Genomic DNA, 25,947 nt, shown 5'->3' with positions numbered 1-25,947 from the left:
CTCTACATCTCACCTCAAACCCTTAGATCTCCATATGGAGCTGACATTCCATATGTTGATCCTTCCCCATCCGTCCTTCCTGTTCTGACATTCCATATGTTGATCTGACCTCATCAAACCCTGTACACTCAAGACAGTCCATATATGGCCAGTACAGAATTCATTCCATATGTTGATCTGACCCCCCATGCCAAAGCGCTAATGCTCGCCCAGCAGTCTGCTTTCTGCTGACACCCAGGCGGATGCGAGGGCGAGGTCGCTTCTTGCTCTCAGGGCGTCTTACTGGTTATACTGATTTGCAAGTGAAAAAAATGAGTGACACATTCATACAGTAAAATTGTGTATTAGACTTTAAAACTTGACCTGTTACCTGTATACTAACTCCAGATTTTGCAGTTGCTTACTGCTTAGCATATAGACCTACTTCAATGTCCTGTAAGTAATGATACAATCAGAAAGAAAGGCAAGTTGGAAGAAATGGGATGATGTAAAACAGCCATTGTTATACTGCCATTCCATGGCATCAATCATTCTTTGACATTTTCACTATTGTCACGTAATGATATTCAATGTGTGAAGTAGGATATTGGATGAGTAAAATGGTGTCATCCTGATGTGAGAAACGCTGTGTTACTGTAATGCCTTGATATTTTCAGTAGCGTCGGAGACCCATACATACATACATACACACACACACACACACACACACACACACACACACACACACACACACACACACACACACACACAGATTTTACATTTTCAGTTGCCCTGTATAATTTAATTTCACTGTAATTCATGTGCAAAGGAAAATTCTTCCCTTGTGCCTTCTGAGTAAGGCGAACAAGATTACTATTTACTAATACTTTAAATTACATTCAACTGTGACATTAACTTTTATGCCAGCAATCATTTTTGATTCCTTTTTGTTTGGTGTTATAGTTTTAACATAAACAAGGACTTTTTCAGAGTTGCTGTTATATTTTCCGTTCAAGTGAATTTCTTCTTTCTAAAAAATAAATATCCAATAGTTTTTCTTGTGAAAAGTAGTGCAATCTTCTGCAAAATATCAAAGATAATGCAAGGCTTTCAGTTCAATTCAACACAGATTGAGGTAACCCCCAGCTGCATGAAGCCTGACAAGGCTTCAGCAATTCTGAAAACAGCCACACACATTGTTGAAAGAGCTTATTGTCAGCATGTGAGCTGCCATGACGGCAATGGTGGGAATCCCTGGTGTTGTGTTTTTTCCCCACTCCCGATACTTTTTAGCTCCAAGACAGGAGATGCTAATCAGTCTCAAAGCAGTTTCATTACCATAAAGAATCATGCAGTCTTTTGCTACTGCTTTGTTCTTGTCAGTGCTTTAAAAATGATAAATGGTTTGCACAGTATAAAATCCATTACTTTGAGTATAGTGAGACAAGGAGAGGCACAACAGTGCAGATCTGTGGGTGGGAGCTGCAAAAAGGTGTCCTTGAGGTTTTTAATTCAGGAAAGATGCACAATGGAGAAACACAAAGTAGACCATTAAAAATAGTCCTCTTTTATGGCACTGAGCAAGCTTTGCCATTCACAAAGCTTTGCCTGTGCTGTTCTTTATTGCACAAATACTCCAACTCATATTGAGACACAAAGCCTTGCCATGCGGCTGCAAGTCTGAAAATGATGCCATATAGTACATACATTCGGAAGTATATAAAAAATAAGACAATTATAAAATGAAAGTTATTAATTATCACATTATCACACGTTTTACAATAATAAGCAGCATTGTGTTTGCCCACAACTTATGTTGGACTACCGTATATAACTTTTTTAATACAATAGCATATTGTGGAAAAATTCTGATAAAAAATTGGAAAATGGAAATTCAGAAAGGTAGATAATACATCGTTGTAAGACATTTCGTTCCAACTCACACATTTTTGGAACACTGTCGGTGGCTTAGGAGAAAATGTCATGTTACACAAGTTCTATATTTATGGGACCGCAGTGGGAGTTACAGCCTTGTGTAAGATCATGTATTCATTTTTGTCTCACAGCTACCCTACTGAGTATTCTGTATCCTGATTATCCTCAGAGAATTCTTATGAATATTTGTTTATTATTTGTTCAATTCATGCTCTATCTCCAGCAGTTGCACAGATATCTTGGTAGGAGGGGATGCGCATGCACATACTGTATGGGACATGTGTGGCTGCGTGCACACACACGCACGCATGCATGCATGCACGCACGCACGCACGCACGCACGCACACACACATGCACACACTCTCACATACACACACACACACACACACACACACACACACACACACACACACACGCACACACACACACACACACACACACGCACACACACAAAGAGAGAGAGAGAGAGACAAGCAAATCCAAAAGTCTGTGACAAACGGGGAAACACAACACAGAAATAATGAATAAGCTGGGAATTCTTTGTTTTTCTTTCAATCTAGTGCCTACAACACACCTCAGCTCAGCACCATGGACAGAGTAAGGCAATGAAGCGCTCAAACTTCATTCAAGCATGATTAAATCCATGCAAATAGACTCGAAAGTAGTCTCAAATAGTCTTACAGTATCGAGTGGCAGTTATTATATGCTGGCCAATGTTGTGGGTCTTTAACCATTTATACTTTACTTTTCTTCATTGACTGGAGTCCCCATGGGTCTATATAGGCTAGGCCTCCACCTTTTTTCACTCTACACAAATAAGGCTTGGCTATTGGCTATTTTTGCCAAATATTTGTCCAAGAATAGGGACGTTAGGATTCTGGTCTGGTTTAACCCTAAAGAGTCTACACTATTTTTTTTCTCAATAGCTCAGCTATTGAGTGTGTGCTTTTGGTTGGCACAGTAACAAATATTAGCATGTTAAATCTACATTAAATAATTGTTTCATCACGGTGGAGGTGAACGGAAGGCTGCCCCCCCCCCCCCCTCCCAGTGAGCTGTGGCATTCCACAAGGAAGCATACTAGGGCCTTTACTATTATGTGAACGACATGACATCAGCTTGTGACTGCAACTTGTTCCTGTACTTCAGATATGTTGGGTACATGTCATGGCATAGCCTATTAGTACAGTTTGTTATGGGTGCCCCAGAATGTGTATCTGAGACTACTCTGTGTATTATAAATGTACAACAGAAACACCCTCACAGAATCATGGCGGGCACATCCCTCATATCTAGGAGAGGGAAAGTCGTAATGAAAGTCGAAGTCGAATTGAAGTAAATAAATCCCTCTGATACTGTTTGGCAGGAGGTTGCTTGATATACCTTGGGCTGGATATTAAAAACCTCAAATGGGCCATCTAACTGACAACTTGTTCCATTTACAGCCATGACTAAGCGGCAGGGAGCTGAGTCAGGGTCAATCTGTCATCTCACACAGGCACAATAAGTTTGTCTGTGGTAATCAATTATCCAATAAAACGCTAGCAAGAGTGCAATCATCCTATTTTGGTATCATGATGAATAGCAGCAGGCATGGAGTGAAAGCTTACCCAGGTATAGAAATACAGTTTACCTTGAAATTTACATTTTCCAAGCAAACTGAATGACTACAAGGACATCACTGACTTGATTTGAAAATATCAGTTATGCAAAAGCCTAAGAAAGTGAAGGGGAGACAAAATGACCCTTTGAAAACAGCAGCTCAGTATGTTAATTAATAAGGACATATTCCAAGGTAGCATGAGATTGGCTGGGGGCAGAGGAGTTGAGGTGACTTTCATTATCGCTCACTCAATAAAATGAAATCTGTTGAAATGCCATAGATTGTAATAGCTGTATACTTTTAGATGGTGGGCTAGTGCAACACTAGTGTCAGTTGTCAAAATAACTGATTTTCAACAGAGAATGCTATTTTATTGCTTAGCTCACTAATTGGATGTCAATAGGTTATTATGTTTAATTCCATAGAATTGATTGATTGACTGAATACTTTATTTACAGTTTGCAGAAAAATGCACAGCAAAGTATAGTTCAATACAAGGTCTGCTAAGAGGATTTAAGAAAGCCCATGGCTTGTTTCCATTGAGGTCCTTCATACTCAATTCATTGAAACATTTAATGACATACAAATATACAGTACTATGCAAATACATATTAACGGTCAAAAATAAATAATATGTAGAGTAAAGGTGGTGGGGGGGGGGGGTATTTCAGAGCTGAAATCGACATGTAGCCTAAATATGAAATAAATGCTTAAAGGGACACTTCACCCTTTTTGCAAAAGAATATATGTTAATGACGTTTAGGAGCTTTAGAACACTTTCCTGGGGGTCTTTATGTGTGTAATATGTGGTTTTAGATATTTTAGATTGTAGCAGTGAGCCTGTTGTCTCTGATGTCATGGACACTGGGCTCACTTCCTTCCTGGACTACATGTTGTCTCAGTAAGACAGCTCTCCCCCTATCCACAAGGAGGAGCAGTGCACCAAAGAATTATGGGAATTGTAGTCCAGGAAGGTAGTGAGACCAGTGTCCATGACATCAGAGACAACAGGCTCACTGCTAAAATCTAAAATATCTAAAACCACATATTACACACATAAATACCCCCAGGAAAGTGATCTAAAGCTTCTAAACGTCATTAACATATATTTTTTTGCAAAAAGGGTGAAGTGTCCCTTTAAACATGTAGCTAGCTAGGTGTAATGTTAGAGTCCACACACAGAAGTGAACCTTTCAAGCCTGTTTTCTCAACTCGCTGTTTTCTGCAAGACATTACTCTATAAGCCATATCTCCAAAACTGGTGTTTCAAACTGAACAACCAATAGGCCTGTCAATTTGAAAAACGAAAATTAAAAGCATCAATCCAATGGCAGCCCCTCAGTCAAATCTGGTCACATAGCCCACTTCAGCCCTATACATTTCGGCCATTTGAAAATCTACTTGTAGATCTGCTATGTTTAAATATTTGAGGTTTGAAAACTTTCGTTCTGCATAATGAGTAGCCTATAGGCTATACTTTCTACTTTTGTACTTTTTACTCAAGTAATTCTGGACTTTTACCTGTAACAGAGTATTTCTACATTGCAGTATTGATACTTTTAATTAAGACATGTGAGTACTTTTTCCAACACTGCCTACCATGCCAGTGCGGTGGAATTTTGAACCCCGATTAGACCAGGCTGCTACAGTAGTAGGATAATTCAATACTGCCATCTTGTGGATATTCACCTATTCTACAACATTCATAAAATACTAAATATTCTGTCATATTCTTATGGCATTTGCAATAAAAGGATGGTCCGGGTCTCAGGACATGTGTCCTGAATCTGATCGTTTGAAGAAAAAAAATCACACCTGTGTGAAGTGGCACTAATATATTAAAGTCTAACTTTTAATGACGTAAATTTTCCCTTCATTGTCAATGGCGTTTTTAAATCAAACTAAAAACAAATATTAAACCTGTATATAAAATGGGTGGTATATAGTATAGGCCCCATAACACCCTCAACAGCCTGTTCTTTAATTCTCCTCAAGCTGGTCACCAACGGTCACACACTGTGGGAGTGAGGGAGTAGGATGGAGCTCAACCAGGATTTGTCGCAAGTCGGTAAACGTGGTTGTATTAGTCACTTTTAGCACGAACAGCAGGCAAGCTGATCCCACAAAAGTTCACTTTTCTCCCTCCTTTTGCGCTACCTCTATCGGCTCCCGGGTTGCTGCCCACACCAAGTACAAAACACTGATGTTGTTGGCCTACAGGCAACGAAAGGCACGCACACCCCATACCTTCAAAGCCTGATCCAACCAACCCGCTCACTCAGATCAGCTAACACAGGATGGATGTCTGAACCTATGTAGACTCTTCTCAGTTCTGCTCCCAAACTGTGGAATAAACCCCCCATTGCAGTCAGAATCAGAACTATACACACACCGTAATCTGAAAACTCATCTCTTCAGACTCCACCTCACCCCCTAGGCCTAGCATGTCATCCCTCGATCCCTGTACCCCTTCTTGCCACCTTCTCTCTCGATACTAGTCTAGTAACTGACATGATATGGAAGGCTACGACTATGTAGACAGTATTAGTCACTCCTCATTTTGTTTCTTAGGTTTGTTTTTCTTGACTATAAATGTTAAATGTAATTCAGATGCCTGTTATTTCGACAGATGCCAAGATGAATTGTTTACCAAGGTTTCTTTGACTATATGCATGCACCTCATGTTACCATACCACCACAGACGCCCTAAAAAACAGTCTCCAGACATCCCAAAACAAAGAGGTCAGGCTACTGCTTGGCCTTACTCCTATACAACTCACCTTACGCCTGTTAATTTTTAAGCCATCGGTTGGGATGGCTTATGGTAGACAACAGAGTACAGCAACTTGCAAATTGCAATGTTCCTAGTCTACAAGTCAAGACACCCATGTACCTGTCAAATTACTTCCTAAACACTAACACCAGTGACACCACACACCAAAAGAAGCTATACAAATCACATTCAACCCAGATTTGGCTCAAACAGGGTTGCATTCATTTCACTTCTATGCCACAGAAATGTGGAATGCCCTACCAACAGTCGTAAAGGAATGTGAATCCTACTCTCCTTCTAAACCGCTCTCAAAAAGAGCACTTACAGTATATGGGTGGCTGCAATTTGAAACTCCTAACTCCTAATCCGTTGATGTGATGTTTTTATGATGTTTTTGCATAGTACCGTATATTTGTATGTCATTGTCAATTCAGATGAATTGAATATGAAGGAAGACCCCAATGGAAACAAGCCATGCTTTCTTGCATAATAGTAGATACAGTCAAACACGGTCTAGGATAGACCATTCGTTTGCCATTCTATATGTATTACATTTTCTATGCCTTTTGAATTTTACTCAAAAGGCCTAGATGGTGCAGTGCTGTGCGACAGTGCGAGTGAAATGCTTGTGGCTGCAAGATTTAATACTTTTCAAGCTGTTCTTCGGAACTTAAAGATTCATGTGTTGCTTGGATGAATCTATGAATAGCCTTAGGAGACATTGGCTTAAAACCCTGTATTTATAACTGTCACAAATGCCTGTCCAACATGTACATTTTTGACTATTTTTACTGTATACTATAATGTTGTATTGTGTTTTATATGGATCTTGAGTCTGCAATAAAGACATTCATTCATTCATTGAATTCATAAACATGACATGAGAAATTACAACAAATGTCAATGTCATCACAAAATATAAACACTATGTCCAGAGTGGACATAGTGTATAGAAATGTTATTATTTCCTCTCCCTTTGGCCTACTGAAAGGTGGATTTCACCTTGTATTGAACTGTACTTTCATGTGTTTTTTCTGCAAACTGTTACAGTATTCAGTCGATCAACCCTAGTTACTGCTGCTCTCATGCATTCTATCTATATGTATGTGATTATTTACATTACTTATTGTAAGTCAGTCTTGATAATACTGTCTGCTAAATACCTACAGTAAGTTGTGATTGATAATAAATTGTCAAGACTGTTGGCAGGCCATTTCTCAGCTTATTTTCTCTGATCATAAACCCCACTGTGTTCTTTCTAATACTGACAGACGAGACATCAATCGTCCAGTCGAGTCCACACCAAACAAGATCATTTTGTTTGGGGCAGAGACAGAGTGAGATATGGTTTTGCACATTTTTCATGATGTGCAAACCCAGAGGCTCTGTGGCCCTTGTGTATCAGTGCTCAATGCTCATCCCACAAATACATGTTCATTACAACCATTTAAAAGTGAACACCATTAATTAATTAATCGCGCGAGATTGTCGCGTGGCAAAAATCATCCGATCTACAACTCGTCGACTTGTCGCGGCACGGGACGTTGATTTCTTGTAGATCTGTTTTTTTGGCACGCGACATCGTCGTACCCCGGAGAGGCCCTCTCTCTCTATTGGCTGAGATGAGGCTACGATTATCGCCGGTCGCTGAACGCCTCGAACGCCTCCCGCGTTGCGCCATTTTGAAAGTGTATGCAGGCAGGGGAGAGGCAGACAGGGAGAAACGGGCGAAGGGAAGAAGAAACCTCAAAGTGCAGTTCAAAGTCTAACAAATAAAGCTACAAGGAAGGATTCGCCGTTGACTTTTCTCTTTGTTTGCAAACTGTTTTGGAGCTGTTTAAATCATCCTCGTGGATCGTAGTGCAAGAGGAGCCCTCGCAAGGTGTTCCGGTTACAGGTTCGCTGCTGCTAACGCCTCCTCATAGCTAGCCGCCTAGCTTCCTTCACTGGTCTCCGGTCAGTCAGAACACTACACTACAGAACCACCCCAGCCATCCTGAACAACAGGGCCCCAAACAACCCGCAACAAACACCCCCTTCCTTCGCTCACCATGGCAGGTAAAAATAAATAAACGGATATTGTTGAAGCAAACCTTATTTAATATGCCTGAAATAAAGTTGTATTATTCTGGATAACTACCAGGTTCCCTGCTGAGCATACAGGTGATATTATTTATTTTATGCTACTGATGCTAACGCTAGTTAGCCAGCCAGTATACTTCTAGTTGCAAGATGCTGCGGTGTGATGGATGTCTGTCTACATCTCCCCCAGAACTCAAGTTGTTACACATGCAAAACTAATTTGTAGATGCGGGTAATCACTATATCAACGAACACTTAAATGAGGTAAAATGGGTAAATGTGTGGCCTTCCTTCCACCCTCATCAATGATGACTGAAGCGAGTTAGCCGCAAGCTAACGCGTGCAAAGTTGTCAGATCATGTTGGTGTGTGTGTAATTTGTGATCTTGTTTTGTGCTTTCGTACAGGAGCCGGTGGTGGGAGCAATGATGTGCAATGGTGCTTCTCTCAAGTTAAAGGAGCTATCGATGACGATGTTGCTGAAGGTAGGTCCATGTGATCGATGGTTAATAATAGCTCACAGGAGCACCTGCCTTGTTCGAATCGCCTTCTGGCTTAGCTTGCCTGAAGGTAATAATATTGCTTTCAGTAAATAAATAAAAACTACATGGCGTTTTGCGCTTCTGTACTTGTAAAGCGACGGTATTTTAGACTCACATCAACATTGTAATGTTGTCTCATTATGAAGGGAGAAGGGTTCAGTCTTCAAAGCAATCAATGTGGTGGTTTGGACTTGTTGCAGACAAAGGGCATCTTATCATTTCCCGAAACAAGACCGTTGTTAAGCTAACCCTTTGGATATTTAAAATAACGTTGCTTGCAACATGTGTGTGTGTGTGTGTGTGTGTAACATAGTATCTGTGTCCTGTATTGACAGTGACAATTGGGGTAAGTGTGATTCCAGGTTTCAACTAGTGGCTGAGATGAGAATCAACCTGCCTTGCAGTTCTCGATGCACCGCTTTGATCTGTGGTCTTTAATTTGAGGCATATTTACGCAAAAATAAATGTATACCCTTGGTAACATTTTTGATGGTGCATGATCAAGTTTAATGAATAATATTTTCCCTATACAAAGGGGAAAATGTACAGAATGTCTGCTAATGAGGGGTTGGTAGTTCCCTTTATGCATTTTTCCAGTGAGTATTATAGTGATGCACACAATTCTGAAATGCATCTGTTTTAGTATGTGATGGATTCTTATTTGTGACGTACACTGCATGGTTGTTTACAGTAAATTGTGCCTGAGAACAAGGGTAACTGTTAGCCTGTCCTTATTGTGTCAATACACAAAGCAATATGGAGGCTTAATCGCAAGACTTGACACTAGGCTTGTGCAAGTTTTCCTTGTTGCCTTAAAAAAACATTCCTTCATTCTCCACTCCCATTGTCTGTATGCAAGTGCATGGAGTCAAGTTGTACAGGCCTGGGGCCATTTGTGTGGAAGCAGAGCAACTTGTGTGATTGTCTATTTTAAGGATACAGCTGAGATTTGTGCCAGGCTGTGATAAAGGATTGATTGTTATATTGTGGGATTGATGATACTCGTCTTGATTCAGTAGCTGCAGATGGCGAGTCATTTCTCATACTAAGGGCCATTTTTTAATGTAAACAATACGTTGCACATGATTATAATATATCATATTATTATGCTAGAAGATATCGGATAATTAGGCAAAATTGTAAAACTGTTGCTATTTGGAATTTGCTGAAAATATCACTTTATAAGATGCTCTGCATTGACATCCACGAATTCCAGTAAACAGTCAATGGGTTCCATAAGTTCCATTGCCATCTCTGGTAGCTGGGCTCTTTGTCCCAACTGTCAAAATCAATGACTGCAAACTGGGGGAAAGAAATATATATATATATATATATGAAAATATGACCGTGGGCACAGAAAGAAATGTCTCTGTTGGGCTTATATAGGTGGTTGAATGATTTGTCTAAAAATACATGTGAAATGGCAGGAAACAAAAGCCTATAGATTAGCCTGTAATTCCACTGGTACCATTTAGAACTAGAGAGCATTAGCATTTGCTGTAGAATTTGTCGGCACATATGGCAAAGTGGGGTGTGGGGAGTGGTTTGAATAATCGTCAGTAATTCAATTTCAATGTCTTTCTGACAGCTGACATCATATCTACTGTTGAATTCAACCACTCTGGAGAGCTACTAGCCACTGGGGACAAAGGAGGCCGAGTTGTCATCTTTCAGCAGGAGCCAGAGGTAAGTTGCTGTGACTCATTAGGGTTGATGTGAATCTGTGGCCTCCTGAAGCTTTGTCTTCATGTAGACAATGGCACGTTTTTGATATGTAGTGCCCTACCGATCCCAGATTTGTGGGTCCGACCCCGATTTCTGAAGCCCACCACACACCGGCTGCGACCGTCTGCGGCGCGGCGCGTTGCTGCGCGGCGCGTTGCTGCGCGGCGCGTTGCTGCGCGGCGCGGCGCCGCCTGGAAAATAGAACTGTGTTCTATCGGCGCGCCGGGCGGCGCGGCTCCGCGCGGCGGACGGAGCCGGTGTGCGTTAGGTTCATTGAAAATAATGGAGGCGGCTGTGTGCGCCGCGCGGCGCCGCGCGGGGGACGCAGCCGGTGTGTCTTGGGCTTGAGAGTTCTAATCTAAACCATCGATTACCAATGTTTTGACTGCAATTATTGTAGAAAGTGCAAAATCTTATCTTCTATTTTTTTAAACAATTGAAAATGTTAATCTAATGAAAATAAATGAAATTACACGGGTTATTGTGTGTGAGTTTATTTTAGGTGTGACACATTGAATGAATACATCTTAGTCATCAAATAACCGGTTCAGTGTTGTAACCCATCATTAAAAGAAAATGTCTGAAATGTATAACTTCAACTAAAATGCCAACACGTATCTTTGTTCCATATTAAATGGAAAGTTGTTTCTGGCTGCTGTACATATTAAGCAATTTCAAGATGTCTTGGCTTGGGATAAATAAATGAGCATTTATCATGATTTTGTACTTTTACCTTAATTTGATCTAAATTAAAGTCAATGATGAATTGATGTCTCGTTGTAGTTCTGTGATGTGACGGTTCCATGTCATTAGTCCGACAACTCGCATTGCTACCAACCGCATGAAAAGACACATCGTTCGAGTAATGGGATATCAGCGTTATGGGCAGTCTCTGATATGACTTGGGAACTCACTGTGGTGTTGTGTGTCATTATTTAGAGTAAAAATCAGCCACAGTGCCGTGGAGAGTACAATGTTTACAGCACCTTCCAGAGTCACGAGCCTGAGTTCGACTACCTGAAAAGCCTTGAGATTGAGGAGAAAATCAACAAGATCCGGTGGTTGCCTCAGAAGAATGCAGCGCAGTTCCTCTTGTCCACCAATGGTTAGTAACTAGTAAGAGTGTCATAACACTGTAAAATCCGAAATTGAGCAAGTGAGGACAGCATGCAGGTGTTTTTTATTCTTTGATTTGAACGTATACTTCACCAGTGCACATTTAGTCTTAGCTTCTCTAAAACCTGTCTGCCAGCATTCTGTACAGCTGCTGAGTGAAGGCTTTATCGGTATTGTTTTTATTGCCTGTTAAGTATGTTTGGACAAAGTAGAAATTTGACTCTGAGGTTGGTGTATTACACTGAAAGAACAATATAGGAAATAAATATATATATATTTATAATTTATAATAACATATGAAGTTACTACAATATATGTGTACATTATAGACCTGGGGTTCTCAACCTTTTTTTATAACTCTGGCCTAACTGGGTACTAATACTTGTAAATACAGCGGCATTATCACCTACAGTACAAACTATTGCTATGTCGCTGCAATGATTTAATTACATATTCTACTTAAACGACTCTTCTAAGATTAAGGAAACACACAGAAAATAGCCAAGACAATCTATAAGGAAACCTTATGTGACCAGCCCACAAATCGCCATTGTTAATACTTACAGGTAATTCAAATTGGCAGGTATGTGTGTGCCGAACAGTAATTTGGCTAAAATAAAATCTAAATGATGAAAAAGGCCGTCTGTGTCTAAAAAATAAAATCAATTTGAATTTATAGTTTAAAATATTTTGTCAGTTTCTGCATCCTACTGTGAGGAGCCCTGAGGACCACTGGCTGCTATAAGTGTAAACAGAGGGTGGTAACATATCATTTACATACCACAATGGACAATAAATACATTGACCATGTTACGATCTAGATGGCTGAGGCCACTCGGGCCACTTTTAGATGGCGACCCGACCATCTCCAGATAAAACGGCAAAGTCCTGTTGCTTTCTCATTTTTTATTGACCCCTTACACGAGAATGCACACTTTATGAAAACGCTATAATGTCGCTAGGTGGCGGTAACGGGCTGCCAAATGGACCAGTCACCCACGTACAAGAAGAAGAACCATGTAGCACCCCCTTCACGCAACCCTATCAGGGTTTTGCTTCCAGAACACAACGTGGTTGTGGCCGTCACTCGCTGCCTGCTTTCTACTAACGTAATACGCATCGAGGTGACAGACAGGCTGACAGGCAGCCCAGAGCATGCAGGTAGAGCGTGCCACGGGATGGTTATATATATTTTATAATACCTTAGGCTACATAAACGCGGCTGCCGCCTATCACAATTAAGGCATTTTATTTATATTTACATCATGGTTTTACATTCACCATCTGCTGATGAGCAGCGCTTTGTAGGTGAGGAGGGAGGCTTGTTCAGGAATTTCATTATGTCATATATGGCTCTGCACCAATGTAATAAACGTATGCGCTGTGAGCCAACGTGATCCATGATGTCATAAGTTTTGCGGATTCACCGTTCATGGAGAAGGGATAAAACGGCGTTCTCAAAGATTTCCACTCTGGGACGAGAACACCGTTCTCGTCTAAAAAGGACACCAGCGAACTATACTTTATTTAGCCGTTTTCTATGAACACCATTCTCGTCTAAAGACCACCTCAGACTGGGTAACAGCCTGGGCACACTTGAACTTCCATGCGTGGACAGAAGAAGCTGTCTTTTACGTAATTTCCGGCTTTTTAGACAGCTGGTGGAAAATGAAGCTCCACCCACGCGGCAGCATGCCGCTGGGGCAAGCTTTTTCGGGAATCTGGCCGACGCGGCAATCTGCCGCGTGGGTGGACCTTCATTTCCATCCACCAGCTGTCTAAAAAGCCGGAAGACCCCGGGAGTCAGCTTCCTTTGGCCGTGCATGGAATCTTAGATGTGCCCATACCCTAAATCTGTTGCTTCTTAAAACTTACATTTATTGAAAGTCCTTACCATGAATCTTGTATTTAACTTGATGTTTTTATTCACTGCACTTTATATTTTATGCGAGTCGTCATGTTTTTGTTTTTATTCAGTTGCTGTTTTTAATTTAGTTTTAATTTAGTTTTATGTGAAGCACTTAGTAACTTTGGTGCTTTATAACGTTTATTTAAGTAAATTAATTTCACCTGTCACTGAACCCTGGTGATTTATGTCTGCAGACAAAACCATAAAGCTGTGGAAAATTAGTGAGCGAGACAAGAGACCAGAGGGCTACAACTTGAAGGAAGAAGATGGTCGTTACAGAGATCCCCATACTGTCACAACACTAAGGGTGTGTAGGCTGGCAGCAATAGATGGATCATTTTTGGAATTTTCAGCAAAGCCCTTGATGTGCATAGTTTTAAAAATGTTCAAATCACTTTGGTAGAGGTTTGGTTTGTGTATAGTTATCTTGTCATGATGTAACTCCAAATATTGGTGAGATACCTTTATAGTCTGTCCATTGATTAGAAATGTGACATTCCAAAATCTCATCCCTGTTGAGTGTTGACTTGGTCCACAGTACTCCTTTAGCACATAAATGAATGCAAACAAAACAGATTCTGCTAATATATAACACTACAAAACCGATTCTGCTAATGTATAACACTACAAAACCAAGTTCTGCATTATTTATTTATTAAAAAAAAAAAAAAAAAAAAGATTTTGCTATTTGAAAAGAAAGAAAAAACAGGGTTCTTAATGTTATACATTGAACATAACGTTAAACAAAGTTGATTCTGACAATGTGAATTAGTAGTAGTACTGTCTAGTCTTTGTCTTGCACTGTATGTGAGGTATTTTATTTTAAAAGCATAAGATGAAGCTTGTAAGACTCCTTCCAAAACCTGAGGATTAATTGTTGCACATCTCCCTTTTGGCTTCAGGTACCAGTGTTTCGGCCCATGGACTTGATGGTGGAGGCCAGTCCCAGGCGGGTGTTTGCGAATGCTCACACCTACCATATCAACTCAATCTCTGTCAATAGTGATTGTGAGACCTATCTGTCTGCAGATGACCTGCGTATAAACCTCTGGCACTTGGAGATCACTGATCGCAGCTTTAGTAAGTCTTATGATTCAATGGGGAAAACCGGGAAAGCATTTTCGATTTTTGCGTTGGCTATTCAAAAAATGGCAGATGCACAAGCTCACAGTCCGTCACTTCGTGCATGCTGCAAGCTTGTACATCTACCATTTTTGAACACCAATTTGATGTTTTATTATGGGGTGGGGGGCATGGTGTGAAAGCAACTACCTAGGTTCCACTTGTATTTCATTTGTTAATTTCTATGGTTCCCTGGGAACTAGTGTAGTCCCTTGACCTGCAAACCTTTTTTCAGACATTGTTGACATAAAGCCAGCAAACATGGAGGAGTTGACTGAAGTGATCACAGCAGCGGAATTCCACCCCAACCAGTGCAACACTTTCGTCTACAGCAGCAGTAAAGGAACAATCCGATTGTGTGACATGAGGGCATCAGCACTCTGTGATCAGCACTCCAAAAGTAAGCAACATTTTCCATGTCTACCATGCCCACAGGTGAGATGTTGAAAGCTGTGACAGAACCAATGTTGAAGTCGGGCGGGTGGGATAATATTACAGGAATAGACACTGCCAAAATTAACGCAGATGCCGCTTTCCTTCTGTTACAAAGTGTTTTTTTAATGGGCACACAGCGGGCACATTGAAATAGCTAATGTCTCTTTAAATCTTCTAACGGCTCCTTTAACTGTTCTAGATTCTGAATACAATGTTAATTGGATAACTGTGGCAAGGCGAGCTAATAAGGACTGCCAGTAAGGACTGACCTTTGGGGATGTATCCATTTATGGGCTTACTACCCATTAGTACCTCTTTCTTTTGTTCGAGTACTGCCTTTTTCCCCCATTCAGACATTGTTCATCTCAGATTAAATGATTACTGAACAATTCCAGACAATTATTTTCAGACTGACCATGGTGTGCTAAACTGACGACCATCCCCATTTTTTATCAGTGTTCGAGGAGCCAGAGGATCCAAACAACCGCTCGTTCTTCTCTGAAATTATCTCCTCCATCTCGGATGTGAAGTTCAGCCACAGTGGACGTTACATGATGACCCGTGACTACTTGTCTGTCAAAATATGGGATCTCAACATGGAGTCTCGGCCAGTAGAGACGTATCAGGTCTGTGTATGCTGATTTTTGGTACTGCCAGCTGAAATTCACTGTTCTTGAAATAATTACTTTTATCCATGATCATTAATGTTAACAAATGTTTAATTGATAGTCCTTCAGGTTAATTTCATGTAGGCACAGTAAATCTAGTGGTTTAGAGGCTTAGATCATTTCGCCTTGCTTATTTTGAAAGCAATGGCTTCTCAAAAACATTTGTATCATGGAAAAGTTCATTTTCTTCCGTAATATAATTCAAAAAGGGAAACCTTCATATATTTTAGATTCATTGCACATAAAGTGAAATATTTAAAACTTTTGTTTAGATGATTATGGCATACAGCACATGAAAATCTAAAATCCATATCTCATAATATTTGAATATTGCATGAGACCACAAAAAGTTTTATTATGCAGTAATGTCGACAAAAGTATGTTAATTTACGCACGTAATACTTGGTCTGGGCTACTTTTGAACAAACAAGTTCATTAACACCCTGAGCGGCAAGGACTGAGTTCTCCGTTCAATTAGTTACGCCCAGTGCTCAGGACGGAGATTGATAAAAAGCTGATCGCATCGTTCCACAGGCTAGGAGCGTCTGTTGCGCAATATTCGATGTTTTCCGGTGGGATGTTGTATAAAATGTTCCCCATTTTAGCGGATGAGATTGAAAATCTTAAAACGTGAATAACTCTTGATCTAAATCATTCCGTCCAATTCTAAGCAAAGATTGTGTTAAGACGGCCCATCGCGGTCCCGTCACTAATCGCGTTAATTAATCATACCTCCCGTTGTTGTCGTTGAGTGTTTTGGCTACATCAAGCTACTTCAGCTACATCCGGGATAGCATCCGGTCCGTCGTTAAATTAGGCCTGGGCGATATGACGATATATATCGTATTTTCGATAGAAAATGTCTATCACGAAAAATAAGCAATATCGTTTATATCGCCGTTTCGCTTTACGGCAGTGTTTACGGCAGTATTTTACGTCACAGCGCTTATATACGGCATGCCCAGCAGCCCACCGCACTGAAAACAGTGAGCCAACACGTTTCGGATGTCTTCTCTAGCTACTCTTAAGGCCAACACGACCACAACACAAGCCGAGGAGCTTCGCACCTAAAAGAGGGGCAACGTCTTCCATTGTTTGGATATGGAAGTGGTTAATTAATGATGGCTGACGAGATTCAGAGCGTTCGGAAATACCACACCGGAGCGCACTCATCTATCAGTTTGCATTGCACAGTGCGCCCATTGCGCTATTTCCGAACGCGCCCTTAGTAACCGGCCATTCACTGTTATAAATGCAGGTTTCATGTTGGGTCAAATTGATAAACTGCGTGAGCCACGCATGTTTTACACAGTTGAACAATTGAGCTTGTCCGTCGCCGGGTGCAAACTTCTTCCAAAACTTTCCTCTTACCTGTGCAGTCCTCCTCCTGCACAGGTATGTGTCTGTCTTGTTTTATTGTTCCAAATAAATTATTCCATTTGAAAAGTCCTTAATTCAGCAACAGCTTCCAACAACACCAAGATGCTAACTTTGTTGTGATAAAAAAAAAAAACACTCGTCCCATATACGCACAGCTGGGCATGGAGAGTTGACGACGCGGTCGTGTTCTCTCTCACTCTATCGCCTGTAGTCAATTAAACATCGTTAAGCTGCCCAACGTCTTTAACAAACTAAACTATAACTACAACAGAACATTTTGATTCCCTATACAGAGCTTAAAATGAACTGAAACAACTATAGTGACAAACTGTGACATGAGGTATTTATTTTTTCCTTAAGACAATTTAATGCAGACACAGGCCTGTACTTCTGTGTCTGAATGGGAACGTCTTATTTCTTTATTTCTGCTTTTTAATTGTCATAATAATTATTATTGTTAATTATTATTATATATATATTTTATTTTGTAATATTTTTGTACTTGCTTTGGGCCTGTCTGTGCAAGGGCAGGGCATCAGTATTATATTCATATAATTAGACTGGATATTGTGAATTTACATATTGTAATTGGCATAAGTTTGATATTAGCATAAGTGTTATTTTCCTGTTTTTTGAGTGGTGCAACCACTATAGACAGCTATGTGTGTCCCTGTATCCGAGCACGGAAATAGCATAATTATTGTCACCACCAAGTGTCACTGTTGTGCAGCCTAACACACAGACAGAGGAGAGCTTGTACAGTACAGTACAGTACAGTACAGTACAGTACAGTGCAGTGCAGTGCAGTGCAGTGCAGTGCAACAAAAATAGGTATCGTAAAAAATATGCTATATCGTGAGTATATCGTTATCGTGATAAAATAAATTCTATATCGTGATATGAGATTTTGTCATATCGCCCAGCCCTACGTTAAATGTGCTCTGCTACTATAAATCGCTGGGCGCTGTGATTTAATGGATTAAATAACCCAGGGCATTCGGGGTGTTAATGGGATGTGGCATGGAGATGATCATTCTTTGGCACTGTTGAGATGTTATGGAAGCCGTAAATGCATCCTCTTGATAAACAGATTCTCTGCGGGTTTCCTGTCAGGCCAGTTGGCTGGTACTAGGGATGTCAGGGGTTAACCGGCTAACCGGTTAGCCGACCGTTAAGAAACATCCGGATATTTTTATCAGCTTTAACGGTTAATTTGCATAATAATAAATACGTGTTCTGATCTTAAATCCCTTTATTTTAGATCGTTTTTAGTAATAGTACAACATAAACATTACAGAGACTGTACTTGTCACTGTACAATACTTTAAACAGTTGTCATGTTGCACACATGCCTAAAATTGTTCTTATTTGCGCCGCCCAGCTTGTCACACTCCAGGCTGCATGAACAGCGCTTGGGCTCGTTTTTCTGCCCCCTCAATGTCCCAAAGTTCTCTGTTGTACTTCTGGCTAGTTGGCTACAAGGGTAGCTTTGCGGAAATTGCGGTAGTCGAATGTAAGCGAGTGACAGCGAGACGAGATTAACACATGTCGACTGTATAAATGCAGAGACCTACTTGGCATTATTAATTCCATTATTGGCCATTTGGCCTGGAGGGAGAACGTTTACAGCCGCTGCCTCCTCCTATCCGTCTTCCACACTGGCACGGCTTACGGCTATCAAGTTAGCCATGTGCTATCGATGTTCGAGGGTTTTCTCGTCAGCGAAAAGTCAACAAACAGAACACGGTGACATGCTTGCTGATCTTCCTTAATAATAAAAACAAGGCTTAGCCCATGCGTCCAGTGGCTTTATAGGTATAGGTTGCTCAGATCTGGACTGGATTTATTTATGTTTTGGACTAGAACCGGCGGACCTCTGTACTGTAGACGCGCAGATGCATGCATCATGCATTGCAGATGCGATGCGTTGTTTATTGATGATTAAGCCTACAACAATTTATTTATATTGTTAAATGTTGCTTTTTTGTTTGTCTTTAAAAAAAGGAGCATTAATAAATGTATACCATTCGTCTACCAACTTTAATTATGTAGCCTATACATGCATATTACATTTGGGGTAGCCTATTAAAAAAAAGGAAAAAAATCAACCACTATCCGTTAATGACCCGGTTAATCCTATCGGCTAACCGGCTGGGAAACTATCCGTTACTGACATCCCTAGCTGGTACCATGGCCCGTACACCATACCATACCATGGCCCGTACACCAATTATTCATAGTTTTGGCACAGTGTCCTGCTGGAAAAGGAAATGAGCGTCTCCATAAAGCTTGTCAACATACAGAAGCTCAAAGTGCTCTAAAATGAAATCTCCTCCTAGATGGCTGTGTTGACTCCAGTGTGAAGTTGTCCCTGTCAGTGATGATTTAGGATACCATGTCATCTGCTAGTGTTGGTCCACTGTGATTCTGATTCTGTTTTATCAAGTCCAGAGTCATCACTTCCATGAATAAAACATTGCATAGCTGGGTGGAGCATGCATTTCCAACTTGCATCGTTCCCGAATAGGCAGGTGCCCACGGCACCGGTCTAGTACGGATAAATTAAGAGAAACTGCAGTTGGTGCTTAATTGAAATGAAAATCAGCATATTCTTCAGCAGTGCCTGGAGTGTGAGCCTATGCATTTATGTTTAGGTTTGAATTGTACCCTGGATGTCCTCTCACTATACTGCTCCATCTGGTGGACAATTTTAATTAATACACTTTTTTTCTGACATTTGGTGAGCCAAGATACATTTTCTGTCATTAAGCTTTCCTGACATGAATGTGAATCAATGAATGTTCATCGATTAATTGTGTACATCCTTACTTTGACATTTTCATCATAGTATGACTTTCGACTGTATCCCTCAATTGCTTTCTTCTAACAGGTGCATGAATATCTCAGGAGTAAGTTGTGCTCACTCTATGAAAACGACTGCATCTTTGACAAGTTTGAGTGCTGTTGGAACGGTAATGACAGGTGAGAACCTTATTGAAATAGTAACCAAATGTGCAGTTGTGACTTGTGACTATCTTTTTTTCTTCATTTTGTTCTCTATACTTCATCTTCCGAAGTTCCTCTGGCAATATTCAAGGCACATAATATGCATGACATACATTTTCTTGGTTGTTTGCCTATTTAAACACTCTTTAAAACCAGCAGCTACAGGCCTTCGGAAGCACTGTCTGTAGCGGCTCCATGCTGAGCATATGGCTGTCCTAGTAGAAGAGCATATGCGCTCATAATGAAGTTTTTTACAATCCTTATTTTGGGCATGTCATTATATGCACATTTCCCCCCAAACTAGCAACAATGGATCTACAAGCTCACAATAGGACTTGTTGTGAGCTTGTAGATCGTCTATTATTATTTGTCGTATGACGGGACAGGACTTGGTAAGTAGTAAGTAAGTACATTATATGTCCACAGAGCTTAGACTTTGCCTACACATTGGAGAGTAACAAATGTACAACAAAACAAAATGTTTCTAGGCTTCATACTATGTGGCTTACTGACCAAATAATATGATTCCAGTTTACATAAGGATAACCTACTCTGTGGCTAATTGGCCGCAGAATATGGTTCTAGTTGTACATTCAAATATTGATATACATATACCAGTTATCAATTATCATTCACTTTTATATATTCAATTATAAGTAATTGAATATATTGAATTGGTTGTTAAGAGTCTTAAGACTGATGCTATTCCAGCCCCACTACCTCACCCTTTAAGGCCTATTCATAGTCCAGTTTTCGGTGCAGAGAGATGTGCTGAGAGATGTATTGTGTGAGCAGTGACCAACCTTGCGTGACGTCATGTATAGTTTTCGGTGGTCACCTCTTCACCGAAAATTGGACTATGAATAGGCCTTTATTCTCCCTGATTTCATTCCTTTGCAGCGTGGTGATGACCGGCTCCTACAACAACTTCTTCAGGATGTTCGACCGAGGCTACCGGCAGGACATGACCCTGGAGGCATCGCGGGAGAACAGCAAGCCGCGGTCTGTCCTGAAACCTCGCAAAGTGTGCACAGGAGGGAAGCGCAAGAAGGATGAAATCAGTGTGGACAGCCTGGACTTTAACAAGAAGATCCTCCACACCGCCTGGCACCCTCTGGACAACATCATTGCTGTGGCCACCACCAACAACTTGTATATATTCCAGGACAAACTGAACTAGCATTTGCTGAACCAGTCAGATCCCAGTTTCTGCTTAAGCCCCACTGCTCTGAACCACCACCCATCCCCACCCCTCTCAAGGACATTATCTGTTTTGATGGCTGTTTGAGGCTGAGTCCCCACATCTTGACTGCAGAATCAGATTTTTCTTTTTCTTTTCTTTTTTTGAATTGTATATGATGGGTATGGGTATATGTCAATGATGAACTCATTTGCTATCATGCAATATGCCAGAGCAGGCCAACACTGGTGCATTTGAAAGTGTGACCCAAATTGGTGCAAACAGAATCCATAGTCATTTGTCTGGACCTGGGGATTCAGCCTTAATGGGATTCCTCTACTAGGAGCACTCCATCCATACCCCTGCTACCATATTTTAACTCTTGTTCACTACATCCCAAACCAAAGGGAAATGTTTCTTGAGTAAACTTATTTGGCTCTGTCACCATTACTGCGATGTTATTTTGTGCCATCATGACATGATTTTGTATGTCATAATTACCAAGTATTTTCTTTTCTCTGTAGCTATCAAGTGTCTTTTGTTTTGGATAGTTTTGCTTTTCTCATCTTTCCGTCACAAATTTGTATTTGTGTAGGCCTAGAACACTGCAAATGCACGCTGTTAGCACTCCATATTTGCCCCAAATTGTGTGTCAAGTTGCCAATTTCACTTGCCTCCCCCTATTCCCTAATGTACAGTACAATGATACCCCTGACATGGACAGACTAGCGTCTGGCAAATGTCATATCTAGATTTTAATACAGTGTGAGGGTAGGCTATTTCTTGTAAGCATGGTGTCCTTCTGCAAAAGAAACTTCATTCAAAGTGATTGAAGGCACTTGAGCTCAGTCCTTTGAGATTGACAGGCTGCTGTCCTTGACCTTTTTAATCCTGAGACACTCGAGACATTCACCCATGCTACAATACTACAAAGTCATGGAATACTATCACAAAATTGGCCAAACCTGTAATAAATTCCATGCCCATGTGTTTATAAAGTCTAATAACTATTTTCACAAAGGTTTAATTATTTTGCACCAAAACCACTCTTTGGCATAAAGACATCAGGTATCTGGAGAAGATGGGCTACAGTGGAGAGACATTGACCCTTATGGGTGGGTGGAGGGCAGTGAGGAGATACCGGAACACAAGTGTACCGGGTGTCTTGGCAGGAACTCCCTGTCCCTGGGCTCCCCCCTACCTCCTGAGGCATTTAACAATGTGGAGCAGTGTTTCTGTATTTGAGAAATTTAAATAAACTAATGAAATTACTCTTTAACATGCACCCAGAAATTTATATCCACCAAGAACTGGTTTTGGTGCAAAACATGATTGCAAAGGATGCCGAATCATGGAAAAAAACACTATGTTGACCCCTCACATCCTACTTAAGGCAGAATTAAGCATTTTCCCTGCATGAGGTTGTAGCCTTGCAGGTACCCCAACTTTAAACCGCTGTCATGTGTTCCCTTAGGTGTGTTGAAATTTCAGCCTTTTGTGAAATTTGTTACTAGACAGACACTTAAAGTTTAAACACATTGGCGAATACATTTATTCCATGTTTTTTTGTAATCTCCCCTGAATACAGGTGGGGTCACTACCTATAGAAAGTCATTGTAGCGTGGTGTGGCCTATTCCCCATTCGTCTGGCACTTCTGCACCAATCTTGTAGTGGTGAATGCTTATTGATCGCCATATACCATATGGATTTTTTTTCTTTTCTTTTTATGATTTCTTTTTTATGATGTTTTGTATTGTACCTGTCAAAAGAAAAAAAGAATCACTATAGCTGGTTTATTTTTGTATGAATTAAGGCAATAGGATTACAGTCTGATCACTGTAGTTTCTTTAACTGTACGTCTTGGACTGATCTGTAGAAGGAGGGCACGTTGCCTGAGTTGGTAATCGTTCGTGTCACGTCTTTGGAAGCAGTTTGTCCATTCCGCTGCGTGGTTGGAGGAAAGCTAGAGAACATTTGTGTGAAATCAACGGAGTCTGGTTGTTTTGATCGTTGGCTGTCCAAAGAAAAGTATTTTCAGGTGTCTGTACCTCTATTCATAAGCACTATACCATTTTAATTTGGCTTACTGTAGCTAGTCTGGAACTGATTTCGATGCTTCTGAGTGGTTGGATCTTAGTTTGGATCCTTTGAAGTTCCCTTTTGTGTGCCATGGTTGTTTGTGAGTCATTTTCTCGTTGTGAAAGGACTTAATCAAAAATAGGCCCTTTTGGGTCTAAATGGGAATGGCATTTTTATCTTGGCAAACAGTTAAATCTAGCTCAGTCTAAAGCTAGTCAAGTTATTTGACTAGAGAGAAGTTACTGATTATTGTTACAATCAAATCATGCTGGGCTCGTTCTTATGTGAGGTGGTCAAAAGGAACTTGTGAAGCACATCACTTGCGGACAATTATGTTGAAACGATCATTGGTGCTAGGCTAGCTCACAACAGAGGGTAGAGTAAAGCTGTATGATCATGTCACTCAGAATCAGTTATTTGTGGCTATTGACATGGTTATATGAAGTATATAAATTAGTCATAAAACGCAGCAATACTGCTGTTCTAAATCACCCTGTGATTCATTCACATGCCTGTTTTCTGGACCGAGCGGGTAGATTATAGCACAAGTATTTTCCTTTTGTAGAACACTTAGCAAAATAGCCATTGAATCAGGTCATGAAAGTTGTTTTGTTTGTTTTCTTCCCCACTGGATCATATTTATATTGGGTTAACATGTTTCACTCCTCTAGAGAATTGATTCCCACTCTCAACAATGACACCATTAACCACCTGCTATATATGGCTGCTATATGTGGTTTTACGCTAATGTGAGTGTCACTTCCTCAGGGCTCTGGGTAACGTGCGTGTGTCATGAGACACTTTGCAAACCCTTTTTTTTTTGTTCTGCAAAATTATTGCTTTTTTCTTCGCTCAAGGATGTGAATACATGAGGGTCAGTAAAGTTATTAGTCTCATGTCATTTGCTCATAAATCTGCCTAAAGTCATACCCTTATCCCATTCCATTGTCGCATCACATACGTTGCATCAGAATGATTCAACCTGCCATTCAGAAGTGTTTTGTCTAATGATCAGCCACCAATTGATAGGTGTTCATTTTATTGAGGTCCGTTATCAGCTTAGTTCAATCTATTATTCACTGATTAAATGTCTTTCTTTTTTCTTATCTGAAATGCCAATTTAAATCAAGTCATTTTACTGTTCAAAGGGTTCTACAGTTGAGGACTGCTTTTACAGGAATATTCAGATATACTATATCAAAAAACTGTACATGTTTCAAACTACATACTGTACATCCCAATCTGCACGTTTCACCTAACTAACCGATAAAATGGTTATCACAGCTAAATAGGGATGTTCTCTATATCATACTCCCCCCAAACATCTTCATAGATATTGTGCAAGGCTATGGTGCAAGACCACAAAAAATGTAGTTCAATAGAACCCTATTGCCTTTGTCATAACATTTGAGGAAAAAACAAAACAGATAATCAAGTATGTTTCTTGAATTTACTGGCATGCCAGTCAGGAGACTGCTCAGGGGAATTTAACCGCTGCTGTCCAATTAAAACCTTGTCTCTTCAACACATCAACTTTTTAGGAATTCAGGAAAAACAGCCTTATTTTCAGATAGTCAAACTTGCGTTTCTGAAAACATTTTCAATGGGTCGTGAATGGGATTCATGCCCTGGGGTCATGAAACGCTCTACCTATAAAGGACCATGTAAACCTTCAATTCAAATAAAGAAAAAAGAACACCAAAATTGGAGTTATGAGGTTTTTCCAAGACGGCAGCACTGCATACATGTATAATGTATCGAGAGTCGAAACAAAATGCACTTTTATTTTTGTGAATTTCATTAATTTGTATGTTTTTATTTCTTTCAAGGGGCTCTTGAATAAAGATTGTAGGAGATTTTTGGTGATCTGTTGCAAAAAGAAATCAATACAAAAGGTTCACTGTATAGCTCTGTTTGTCTTTGTCAAATGGAATAAAGTACAATTTAGATCAAAAGTAATACAGAATTTCAAACATGGATTCTGAATAAAAAGAAAACCTGAGTCATTATTTGTGTTGAGAAATTTGATTGAGTTTTATAAAAAATATATATATAATTTTGCAGGACATTGAATTATTGTAGGTTGAATTAGGTAGTTGGAAAGCAGATATAGTTTTGTAGAATATTATAGATAGGCGAAAATAGGAGAATTAAAATGCAAAACACTGAACAAGAACACGCAAATACGTATGAAAAATACCTTAAGTAACCTTCCTGACTCCTGAGCCTCCTCCAAAATAAATCAAAACGATTAAAAAAAATGACTCCAATGAATCATCACTCCTTATCTCCTTTTATTTTACAGGTTTATTATGGGAGGGAGGGGGGATTTAGGGGGGAGAAAAATTGATGGCGCATAGGGAGATGGAGAGACAGACTGCCAGTCTGCCATCAATCCATCCTCCCATCGCT

General features: G+C 40.3%; 1 protein-coding gene across 1 annotated transcript; it reads left to right on the top strand.

Annotated features, from left to right (window-relative positions):
- The first annotated feature begins 7,987 nt into the window (after positions 1-7,987).
- ppp2r2aa (protein phosphatase 2, regulatory subunit B, alpha a) lies at positions 7,988-25,544 on the top strand. The gene is made up of 10 exons (XM_080766810.1): positions 7,988-8,349; positions 8,780-8,857; positions 10,503-10,600; positions 11,579-11,744; positions 13,859-13,971; positions 14,567-14,744; positions 15,022-15,186; positions 15,678-15,847; positions 20,160-20,251; positions 21,176-25,544. Exons 1-10 carry the CDS (start codon positions 8,343-8,345, stop codon positions 21,453-21,455), a joined length of 1,347 nt encoding a protein of 448 aa, XP_080622936.1. The 5' UTR covers positions 7,988-8,342; the 3' UTR covers positions 21,456-25,544.
- The last annotated feature ends 403 nt before the right edge of the window (positions 25,545-25,947 follow it).

The sequence above is a fragment of the Protomyctophum bolini genome (genome assembly GCF_963924005.1).
Source record: "Protomyctophum bolini genome assembly, chromosome: 6".
Classification (NCBI taxonomy): domain Eukaryota; kingdom Metazoa; phylum Chordata; class Actinopteri; order Myctophiformes; family Myctophidae; genus Protomyctophum; species Protomyctophum bolini.
This window is presented reverse-complemented; position numbering and strand designations above follow the sequence as displayed.

What these genes read in the sequence shown, in the direction of transcription:
- ppp2r2aa (XM_080766810.1), top strand. An exon ending in ATACTGTCACAACACTAAGG is followed by an intron (nt 13,972 to 14,566) that starts GTGTGTAGGCTG and finishes TTTTGGCTTCAG; the next exon opens with GTACCAGTGTTTCGGCCCAT. An exon ending in TGTTGGAACGGTAATGACAG is followed by an intron (nt 20,252 to 21,175) that starts GTGAGAACCTTA and finishes ATTCCTTTGCAG; the next exon opens with CGTGGTGATGACCGGCTCCT.